This window comes from Ipomoea triloba, chromosome 11, assembly GCF_003576645.1.
Source record: "Ipomoea triloba cultivar NCNSP0323 chromosome 11, ASM357664v1".
Taxonomy (NCBI): Eukaryota; Viridiplantae; Streptophyta; class Magnoliopsida; order Solanales; family Convolvulaceae; genus Ipomoea; species Ipomoea triloba.
The window spans coordinates 22768099-22779821 of NC_044926.1; the positions used below are offsets into that span (position 1 = coordinate 22768099).

At 37.5% G+C, this 11723-nt stretch overlaps 2 protein-coding genes and 1 long non-coding RNA gene across 3 annotated transcripts; 2 read left to right on the forward strand and 1 right to left on the reverse strand.

Moving 5' to 3' along the window:
- The first annotated feature begins 1140 nt into the window (after window positions 1-1140).
- On the forward strand, window positions 1141-3637 carry LOC115996732 (tyrosine-protein phosphatase DSP3-like). Its single transcript, XM_031236107.1, has 5 exons — window positions 1141-1526; window positions 1653-1746; window positions 2303-2357; window positions 2450-2493; window positions 3060-3637. The coding sequence occupies exons 1-5, from the start codon at window positions 1351-1353 to the stop codon at window positions 3309-3311; spliced, it is 621 nt and encodes a 206-aa protein (XP_031091967.1). The 5' UTR covers window positions 1141-1350; the 3' UTR covers window positions 3312-3637.
- Window positions 3638-4076: 439 nt separating this feature from the next.
- On the forward strand, window positions 4077-4758 carry LOC115996733. The gene is made up of 2 exons (XR_004093664.1): window positions 4077-4206; window positions 4296-4758. It is a non-coding gene; the product is annotated as an uncharacterized LOC115996733 (long non-coding RNA).
- A 498-nt stretch (window positions 4759-5256) lies between these two features.
- LOC115996115 (putative disease resistance RPP13-like protein 3) lies at window positions 5257-6627 on the reverse strand. Its single transcript, XM_031235258.1, has one exon. It carries the CDS (start codon window positions 6625-6627, stop codon window positions 5257-5259), a length of 1371 nt encoding a protein of 456 aa, XP_031091118.1.
- Window positions 6628-11723: the final 5096 nt, after the last annotated feature.

Sequence of the window (11723 nt, forward strand, 5' to 3'; positions counted from 1 at the left end):
TGGCGGACAGGGCAGCTAACCAGACTCCAGCAGGGGGTGGTTTCGAAGTGGATATGCCATGTTGACGCTGGGCTACATGTTGAGCAATATACGACTACTTATGGTTTCATCCTAAATGCTAGCAATAGAGCTTTCAACACCGCTGCAAATGGGCCTCTCCAGTGCATGTTGAACCTGTTGATTGCGAAAGCTATGACATTTCGAGAGGCTCCTTCGTGATTCAAGAGGTGGGGTTTTTTCTAACATTGAGCTGGAATCAGTTTGATTTTTTGTTCAAAGTGTTCCTATGTTGGGGCAATTGTCAATTGCACATGCATGTAAACTTCTTATTAGTTCTATCGATCGTTGTGAGGTTGGTTATATTTGTAGAGATAGTAACCACATTGCTCATTCGTTTGCCAAAGCGATTGGGGCGTGGTCATCCCATTCAGAGTAGTTATACCTCCAGTTTGGTTGAACAGCTTACATGATTAATATATCTGAGTTGGTTATTTTCAAAAAAAAATGTAAATTTGAATAAAAATTAAATAAATAAAAACATTGCAATAACCAACAACTATTAAATGTAAATTAGGCTTTTAAAACAAAAATGTAATAAATTGATACCATTTTCAACTTATTGGTATCAATAAGTTAAGTAAAAGAAACTATTTACTAAACACTCATTAATTGCTATTTAACTAGTCAAGAGTTTTTTTTTTCTTTTTTGAGTACTGCTGCTTTCTCAACCTATTGGCACAAAGAGTTAACAGTCACTTCTCCTGAGACTCGAATCCACTCCTTTCCATATAAGAGTGCAACCGGGGTGCCAGATCACAAGATCTAAAATTGATTACACAAATAGCCTTTAGCTAATAAGTCATTTTCCAAACAACCTCTCAGAGTTCAAAATCAACAAATATTAAAAATAGAAATTTTAAATATGTATACATAATAGTAGAGATATACTTATTTTTGAATTAACTTATCCGTAGCTTATCGGCTCAAACCCAGATGCTTGAGGTTCGAACCCACAACCTCTCAGACGACAGGTGTAACTCTCTTACCACTTGGCTGCCCTTACGGGACAGAGATATGCTTATTTTGTTTGGCTCCGGATGATCTGTATATTTGTATATAAATGGGAACTCCGCTGAGGAGACGAATCCCCTAACCAACACCTCAATTTGCTTAGAATTCATAAAAAAGCTTCCAAAACTCGAATCAACCCTCGACGCTTCTTCCGATTTCCTCCATCCCCGTCGTACCAAAACAGCAACAAACCCTCTTTTTCTTCTTCTTGGGCATTTGATTTTCAGCTTTTTATTTTTTTCCCCGGGGGAGCAGAAAAAGAAAGAGGAAAAGGGGGCAATGGGTTTGATTCTTGATGGAGAAGAAGATGAGAATCGGAGCATAGCTCACGACGGGGTTTTGATGGCTCCGCCGCCCAATTTTTCCGCTGTGGAAGCTTACTGCATTTACCGATCAGGATTCCCCCAATCCTCCAATTTCCCCTTTCTTCACTCCCTCAATCTCCGCTCTGTAATGTATGTATCTTGTTTTCTTCAATTCTTGTTTTCTTTTTCTTTAATAATTATTTAAATCCATTATATTCATTGTTCTCGTTTGACCCATTTCTCCATTTCTTGATTTTATGGTGTTTTTGATTGCAGATATTTGTGCCAGGAGCCTTACCCGGATGAGAATAAGGAGTTTCTTCGACTCAACAATATTAAGCTTTTCCAATTCGGAATAGATGGCACGAAGGTATTGTTTTTATTCTTCTAATGATGTTTATTAGTACTGTATTAACTATTCACTTTCAAACAAATTAGAGAATTTGTTGTTATGAGACTGCAAGTTTTGGCATTAAGGAATTCACTTTTTGAATTCTAGAAATACATTTTTCTTTGGAAGAGAGATTTGTATAGGCAAATAAGTATATATATATATATATATATATATTTATATATATATATTTATATATATTTATATATATATATTTTTATATATATATATATATATATATATATATATATATATATATATATATATATATATATATATATATATATCTCTTTAAAGAGATCTGTTTTAATTAGTGTTCATTTCTGAATTAGCCTTTTTTGATCTGTTTTTGTTTTTCTAAGCTTTTCCATATCTTTAATGAGAATGCACATACTGGTGTTTCAGAATTGAATTATGTTCTTTATGTGGAAAGAACAAAAAGAAAAACATAAGTTACCAACTTACCATTCCACAAGCATTGCCATTTTCGGGTTTTGTAATATTGGTAGCGCCTTATTTTTTTTTTTCCTTTCAGGAGCCATCCACTATTCCCATGACTACCATAACCGAGGCTGTGAAAGTTTTAATTGGTATTCAATCTTATCATTCTTCTCATTTGTTGATTATCAATCTTTTCTGTTATTTTTCTCTTTGTAATGAATTTCTTTCTTTAATTGTGTAGATGTGAGAAATCATCCAGTCCTTATCCATTGCAAGCGTGGAAAGGTACTGGTCAAATTCATCCTCTTTGTTCATTCACCTGCCAGAATATATGACTATATTGTGCTCTGACATTGGTCTCGTTGGGTAAAATCTCGTGACAGCCATTTTAATTGTGGCTTGCGATTATAGATTATTATGAATATGAATAATACATAGTCTACCCTGGACTGATTATTGTCAACTTATATTCTTATAGAAGTGTATAATTGAATGTATAATCTCAAACTTGATAGTTTGATTAAGGCAAAATTGCCTAAGTTATATGGTAACTGTAGTATTCGTCCCTACTTTCTGGTTGTGCTCACTTTTCATCCTTAAGCTATAATTGACGTTGCAAATTTTGTCCCTTCTCTAACAAAACATTAGGGACGAAGTTTGCAAAGTTAGTTATAGCTTAGGGACGAGAAGTGAGATCACGACCAACAAGTAGGGACGAGAAGAGAACACGACCAACAAGTAGAGGAACGAATACAACAATTACACATTACCCTATAACTTAAGGACGAAAAGTGCAATTAATATCAAATGAGTCTAATATGACTTTAACCCAGCACTATTTATGTTTGCAGCACCGAACCGGGTGTTTAGTTGGGTGCCTGAGGAAACTGCAGAATTGGTGTTTGTCGTCTGTGTTGGAAGAGTACAAGCATTTCGCGGGCACGAAGTCGAGAGAAACAGACCTAAGGTTTTTGGAGACATATGATGTGTCATGTGTAAGGCATTGCCTCCAGAGCGTTATCTATCGCTACTACACATCGAAGAATAGGCGCATACTCTACAGAGAAGATTGCGTAAAGAAGCCGGGGATAGCTTCCATTTAGCGGGCGGGCAGGCAGGCAGGCAGGGGTGGAGCCGTCTTGGTTTTTAATATGGGATCGGATTCACCAAAAAGACATTGTGGTGTTAGAAGTTGCTGCAGCAGATTCTTCTTCTTCTTCTTATATGTTCATTAATATGCTTGTTACTTAGTTGCAACTTGCAAATAGGAACTAGTTTAATTTGTTAATTGTTATATTGTGAACCCTGGCGCAATATAAGCTTGTTGTGCCTGTGATTTCATTCATGAATGTTACTGTCAAGGATGATGAACATTTTACTTCCCAGGTGTAATCTTTACTACAGTTTCTAAAGTATTTTATTAATGTTATTATTAGTAGTAGTAGTTACGTCTGTAACACACTAACACTATTACATATATTAATGTAAAATTCTTTATAATTAAAAGTGTTTTACTAGGAATGCTATGTAGCTAATCTAGAAATGCCGGAACTCCAATTGACTTGCAATTACAGGTAACAAAAAGGACAAATTTGAGGGTTTAATTGAAACTTTTTGAAGTTGGAGGCTTAATTGTACAAATCGCTAAAGTTTGAAGGTTTATTTGACCTTTATATTTTTTTTAATATACACTAAAAGTACATTATTTGATATAATAATATATTTTTAGTATTTAAATAATACACTTTACATATACAAATAATATATTTTTAATATATTAAACATATATATTTTATTTATGGTGTGGACCATGTTCTATATAATAATGATTGTTATTAATAACTAACACAACACAATTCATATTTTAGTATCGACTCATATGAGTTTAGACCAATAGGGCACCTTGATGTTCAAACCCTGAGGGCAAGGTAAAAATGTGGAAAGACAGAGGACCCGGAGTAAAGATCCTTTGGCTCTGGACCATCGGAACTGCCGCCGGTATTTTTTTCCGATCTTCTTCTTCGTCAATTTCTTCACCGTCACGGTAGATGATGGGCGCGTTATTTATTCTCGTTTTTCTATTGCAGTTTTGGTGACTAGTGTGGTGAGGACTAGGCTGAGAGACATGGATCAGCAGTTCATGAACGCTACTCAACAACCGCCGAACCCTGAAGCCACTGCTGACTCCGAAATCCTCATTGACGACAACCCACCTGCCGGAAAATCCATGAAAGGGGACCAGTTATAGTCACTCTCTCCATGTCAGAAGCTCCTTGAAATTTGAAGTTGCATGACACCTGTTCGACGAAATGTCAGAGTAATAACAATCGCCCTTCTGTCCAAGAATTTCAAATTTTCTTTTTCCTAAACTCTTTTCATATTTTTTTTTTGTGGGATATTTATCTTGCTGTCGAAAACTAAAGTGGGTTAATCTTAACAAGGCTTCAGCTTCGCTTTTGTACAAGTATCTGCTTGTTTTCACCTCTTGCCTTTCTTGCAAAGAAATTTTCAAAATCTGTACAAACAATTAACAAAACAGATTCATACCTACATTCTGCTATTCATTCATTACTCTCTTCCTCCTCAAACCACTTACACCATTAAGTCTGGAAACAAAAAATTCAGTAAAAAGAAAAGGTGAACACACAATAGTTAGATGGGTAAGGAAATATGAGATAGAGAGAATTGAGATGAAGTAAGAGAAAACAGATGAGATAGATGATAATCCATTGCAACTACAGCCAGGAAAAATTCAAGTAGTATGAAGTGCATGTTAAATGGTGAGAGATATATCATAGGGATAGAAAGAGACCAAAATATTATTGGAACGAACAAGGAGGGCATCATTTCCATAGTTGTTGTTTTGCTCTTCTTGAATCCACTTTGAAGAAGCCAGGAGGGAATCCCTACAATAGCTTATCTGAATCAATGCTAGTGTGGTGATATCGGCAAAACTACGAGGGATTTCTTTCAACCAATAGCACTCACTAATCTCTAAACATTCAAGCATAGGGAAATGGTCACACACAGCATTCCAATATCGGAAATTTACCCTCCATCAGATGTCTCCCACTCTGGACCTTCACAAGCATCTATCAATTTTAGAACCTCCAGATTAGACAACATACTAATAGCGCTCAGCTCACTCCACTGCAGATTACACTTCAACAAGCTGAGCTTCTTAAGATTTGGTAAACTAGTTGTCCATGGGATGCTACTACATATAACAAGGTTGAGATTCATCCACCTTCTGATACTTAGTTTCTCAAGCTTCTCCAAGTGCACAAAATTATAAAAACAATATGGACTATTAACATAGTATCCACCATCAACCCCCAATGTTTTTAAATTCGGAATCATTGTAAACAAATCCTTTGTACATAACTTAGACTCCAACCAAGATATATTCTCTAAGTTTCTATAAACAACCGACGGAGTTTCTAATGAACAAATTCTTCCAATACAAAAATTCCTTAATAGTGGCATTTTCCAAATTCCAAATAGCTCAGAGGAATACAATATAACACCATCCCCACTAACAATAAAAGTTTGCATATTATACCAATGCTCAAAGAGGTTTACACCACAATAGTCATTTGTATACAAAGCTAAGTATCTCAAATGAACAAGATTTGCAAACACATTTAGGTCTATAATTGCATCCCAAAATCTATTTCTCATGTCTACTACTCTTAGTAGTTTCAAGTGTGAAAATAGACGTTTCACATCTGCATTCCAAAAATAGTAAAGATGACTACTTAAGTGAAAGGAATGAGATTTGTGAAAGCACTCATCTTCAAACTTGAATATTTCATTATAGAAAGATCCCGATGTATGACTTATCCAACGACAAGGTTTTTTAGCTCCATTGATATTCAAGAGATTTTCAAGTCTAGCTTCTCTCAAGCACAAATCTCGTAACAGATCATGGATCCTTATTCTCTTCATTTCCCCATTGTAACTATGTTTGCTAATTATAACAAGACTTCTATCAACAAGATCTTGCAAGCATTCCATAGCCACTTTCTCCATATTCACATGCTTCACAACCCTCAAAAATCCCTCTGCTGCCCACAACCTAACCAACTTCTTCATGGGGATCTCATAGTCTTCCCGAAAAACTCCAAAATACAAAAAACAAGCTTTTAAGTGGTGTGGTAATTGGTTGTAACTCAGATATAATATTCTGGAACATGCATCATTAGAATCACCCATTACACTCTTTGCAACATTTTTCCACTTTTCCTCATCCTCCAATGTCTTGGAGAGAAGACTAGCTATTACAGTAATAGCTAGAGGTAATCCTTCACATTTCTTTACTATGTCTCTACCAATTTGCTCAAACTTTGAAGGAAATTTAATTTTTCCAAACACTTTGCAGTAGAGACTCCAACTTTCATCGGCATCTAAGAAAGGCATGTTAATGATAGAGTTACCTGAGCTAGCATATTTAGCCACCTCTTTAAGCCGAGAAGTCAATAGTATACAACTCCCATTATTATCATCCGGAAAATATCTTTGTACACTATCCCAAACAATAGTGTTCCATATATCATCAATCACTATCAAATATCTCTGACCTTTCAAACATTTATACAGCCTTTCTTAGTATTGGTCAGTGCTATGTTCATTGAGTTCATCTCTTGATGCTACAATAACACAACCAATAAGGCATCGGAGCATTCGTTCCAAGCTATACTCTTGGGATACAATAAGCCATGCTCGCTTGTCGAAATAAGAAGTAACTGATTGTTGCGTGATGAGCATATCTAATATCGTCATGAACACCTCGTGGCATCCCACCATTCTACTGTCCAAGTTTGAAGCATTTTTGGAAACTTTACTCATCACAATAGTGTTCTTGTGTGCTAATCCTTTCACAAGCAACAGTCCTCTTCGTCGCATCCGACCAAGGAGTGAAACATCATAGGTGATTCTTTCCTTTCGTGATGAAGCCTTTGCAAGCCTAACCATCAACTCATTCTTGAGGTAATCAGTCTCTTTTTCTGCTGTATTGAAGATTTCATGAAGCCTGAGTAGGCAAGCTGTTTTATGAAGACTATGCATCATCCCCTTTGCTAGATAAATGGTAGTCAACTCCATCTCAATCCTTTCTTCGGCGCATCTCTTATCTCTGCCTCTAAATCTTTGATCTCATCACTGGAAAAAATCTCAGATTTCTGAAGAATAATGTGTTGATGGAGAAAGACCATCTTCTGTTTGACTTCAGCTACCTCTTTGAGCCGAGAAGTCAATAGTATACTATCGTCCCAACAAGCATTTTGTGATGAACACTCTGCAATAGCATTTGAAGAGGCTGCTTCGTCAAACTCCACCTCTACATCTTTCATCGCCATATCCTCAAGAATTTGTTGCAGCAAGTCAAGATTTTCATTGCCATCTCTGATCTATGCCTCTAAATCGTCAAGAGGGAAGTGTGGTTGTGATTGTAAGAAATGTAGATAAAGTGTTTCCATAAGTGAAGTTACAGCAGCGTAAGCCATTTAATTTGCGTCTGTCTGTCTGTGGATCAGAGTATAACTAGATAGGAAGAATTACAAAGAAATTAAATCAAAGATTTTTTTGGGTGAATCTTGTTGGGAAAAATCCCACTGCCTGTGACAATTAGAATCACAAGACCAACACGGTACACAAATACGAGATAATACACAATAGCCCAAAAATAAATATGAACACAAGGAACACAAGATTTACGTGGAAAACCCCAAAACCACGGGGAAAAACCACGGGCCACCAACAACAACAATTTCCACTATCACAAATCTCGGGTACAAAGTTTTAGGCTACCACATGAGCCATACATCCACAAATCATCAAATATATCAACTCCTAGGCCAAAACATTCTTCCACATTCACAGGCTAAACATAATAATATCTCGTACTCAAAATATTCAACTACCACGAATATGATAAAAATGAATACAAGTAGTACGAGAATATTCAAAAGATGCCTGGAATAAATACAAGCTGACCTCAAAATATTTGATAAAAATAGTACCCAAGAGCTTCGACAAATCCACGACAAAGTTGCGCCAAAAATGAAGAAGAAAGAAAATAGATGATTTTTCTTCTTCCTTGAAACTCTTGCTGCCGAAAGAAAAATTAGAGGAAGAAAGTGGGTTTCCTCTTCTGCCTTATGCTTCTGCCGAAAAATGGAATGAATGGGAAAACAAAAATAATTCACTTTTTCCTTCTCACAACTGCCTTAATGGAATGGGAATAATGCATATATCAAGGAAATTGGTTTCCTTGTCTTCACATGCTGACAAAGTGTGCTGCCAACCACTTCCCTTTTCCTTCCACTACAATTTGTATTTTTGTTATTTTATTTATTCCTTTTCACATAGGAGGGACCCAACAAATCTCCCCCTACCGACTATGTGGAAGACATCGCCATCCCAGCGATAGAGCAACAAACCTCAAACTTCCCTCTTGGCAAAGCTTTAGTCATCATGTCTGACCCATTATCACCGGTATGAATCTTTTCAAGTTCAAGCATCTTGCATTCCAAGATATCTCTAATCCAATGATATCTCGTGTCAATATGTTTTGACCTGTAATGAAACGTAGAATTCTTTGCAAGATGAACTGCACTCTGACTATCACAATAGAGCACATACCTGTCTTGAACAAACCCGAGCTCCTGGAGAAACTTCTTCATCCATAGCATTTCTTTACTGGCCTCAACAGATGCTATGAACTCAGCTTCAGTGGTAGACAAAGCAACACACTTTTGCAACCTTGATTGCCATGAAACTGCTCCCCCTGCATAGGTAATCAAATAACCTGAAGTAGATTTCCTAGTGTCAATGTCTCCGGCCATATCTGAATCAGTGTACCCGGTAAGAATAGGTTTCCCTATACCAAAACACAAACTCAAACTTGAAGTACCCCGAAGATATCTTAGAATCCACTTAACAGCATCCCAATGTTCTCTCCCTGGATTTGAGAGAAATCTGCTAACAACACCCACTGCATGAGCAATATCTGGTCTCGTACATACCATGGCATACATCAAACTACCAACAGCTGAAGAATAAGGAACTCTTTGCATTTATTCCTTGTCTTTCTCACTAGAAGCACATTGCTTCTTGCACAACTTGAAATGCATATCAAGAGGTGTACTGACTGGTTTAGCCCCATTCATACTAAATCTCTCAAGAACTTTCTCAATGTATTTCTCTTGAGATAACCACAACTTCTTGTTCTGCCTGTCACGGATGATCTTCATCCCAAGAATTTGCTTTGCTGGCCCCATGTCCTTCATAGAAAAGGACTTACTCAACTCTTGTTTCAACTCTTGAATTCTTGAGGTATTGCGACCAACAATCAACATATCATCAACATAAAGCAGCAGTATAACAAAGTCATCATCAGAATACCTGTTCACAAAAACACAGTGGTCTGAAGAAGTCTTCTTGTACCCATGCTTACTCATAACAGAAGTAAACTTTTTGTACCACTGCCTCGGAGCTTGCTTCAAACCATACAAACTCTTCTTCAATCTGCAAACATAATCCTCTTTTCCTTTGACCTTGAAACCCTCAGGCTGCTCCATATATATCTCCTCATCCAAATCACCATGGAGAAAAGCTGTCTTCACATCCATCTGCTCAATTTCTATATCCAAATGAGCTGCTAGTCCCAACACAACTCTGATGGAAGAGAATTTCACAACAGGAGAGAAAATCTCATCAAAATCAATACCTTTCTTCTGGCTGAAACCCTTCACCACCAATCTAGCTTTGAACCGTGGAACTGAAGTGCCCTCTTCATGTTTCACTCTGTAGACCCACCTGTTTTTCAAAGCTTTCCTGTTCTTTGGTGCCCTCACCAACTCAAAGGTATCATTTGCATATAAGGAGTTCATCTCATCCTGCATAGCCTCAAGCCATTGCCTCTTTTGCTCACTCTCCATAGCTTCTTCATAAGACTCAGGTTCTCCCCCGTCAGTCAAAAGCACATACTGACTGGGAGAATAACGAGTAGATGGTCTCCGTTCCCTATCAGACCTTCTCGGAAGATCAACTGGAACATGCGAAGGAACTTCTTGTTCCTGGTGCACAACATTATCAGCATGACCATCTGCATCAACTGTATCACCCTGATAGTCCGGTACAGGATCACCATTCTGACCATTTTCCTGAACCTCATAAACATCATCTGTATCTCTGAGGGAAACTGGCTCAATGTCAACCAAACTTCCACTATCACGAGATTCTGGCTTTTTCACTTTGTCAATATCTTCAATGGTTTGATTTTCAAAGAACACTACATCACGGCTTCTGACTAGCTTCTTCTCAACTGGATCATACAGCCTGTAGCCAAATTCATCAAACCCATAACCAATGAAGATGCACTGTCTAGTCTTCGAATCCAACTTAGATCTCTCATCTCTTGGAACATGCACAAATGCCTTGCAACCGAAGACTCTGAGGTGATCATAAGAAACATCATTTCCACACCAAACTTTATCAGGAACTTCATTTTTCAAAGCAATAACAGGAGATAAGTTGATAACATGAACAGCTGTGGAAACTGCCTCAGCCCAAAAGGAACTAGGCAACTTTGCATCATCAAGCATATATCTGACTCTCTCCATAATTGTCCGGTTCATCCTTTCTGCTAAGCCATTCAATTGAGGAGTCTTAGGAGGAGTTTTCTGATGTCTAATGCCATACCTTCTGCAGTACTCATCAAACGGTCCACAATATTCACCGCCATTATCAGTACGGATGCACTTCAATTTCTTCCCTGTCTGTCTCTCAACAAGGGCATGAAACTCTTTAAATACACCAAGCACATCACTTTTGTGCTTCAAAGTATAGACCCAGAGTTTCCTAGAATAGTCATCAATAAAGGTTACAAAGTAAACTGCACCTCCGAGTGACCTAACCTTCATTGGTCCACACACATCAGAATGTATCAACTCAAGTGGCTCTGACTTTCTTGAAGGAGGATGGCTCATGAAAGAAACCCTTCTATGTTTTCCAGCCAAGCAGTGAACACACTTGTCCAATCTAGCTTCTTTAACCCCAGAAAGCTTACTTTTCTTGGCAAGGTAATCAATCTCCTTCACACTCATGTGACCAAGTCGTTTATGCCACAATTCTGATGCACATTCTTTTCTACAACATTCACTGAATCATCAGAAACAGAACTTTGCAAAGAGTACAAGTTAGAAGACTTATTACCTCGTGCAACAACCAGTGAGCCTTTAGTGATCTTCCAATGTCCATCACCAAAGAAACAACAGAAACCATCATCATCAAGTTTTCCTGTAGAAATAAGATTCAGTCTGATATCTGGTGCATGCTTGACATCTTTAAGTACCAACTTTGTGCCATTGCTTGTCTCCAAACAAACCGTACCGGTACCCGTCACCTTCACCTGACCATCATCACCCATTCTGAGCTCTCCAGTCACCTGGAGTATATGAAGTGAAAAATTCCTTCCTTGGTGTAACATGGTAGGCTGCACCTGAATCCACAAT

Coding starts and splice junctions, on each gene's coding strand:
- LOC115996732 (XM_031236107.1), top strand. CDS start 1,351: ATGGGTTTGATTCTTGATGGAGAAGAAGATGAGAATCGGAGCATAGCT. Junction 1,527..1,652: donor CTCAATCTCCGCTCTGTAAT/GTATGTATCTTG, acceptor TTTTGATTGCAG/ATATTTGTGCCAGGAGCCTT. Junction 2,494..3,059: donor TCCATTGCAAGCGTGGAAAG/GTACTGGTCAAA, acceptor TTATGTTTGCAG/CACCGAACCGGGTGTTTAGT.
- LOC115996115 (XM_031235258.1), bottom strand. CDS start 6,627: ATGCCTTTCTTAGATGCCGATGAAAGTTGGAGTCTCTACTGCAAAGTG.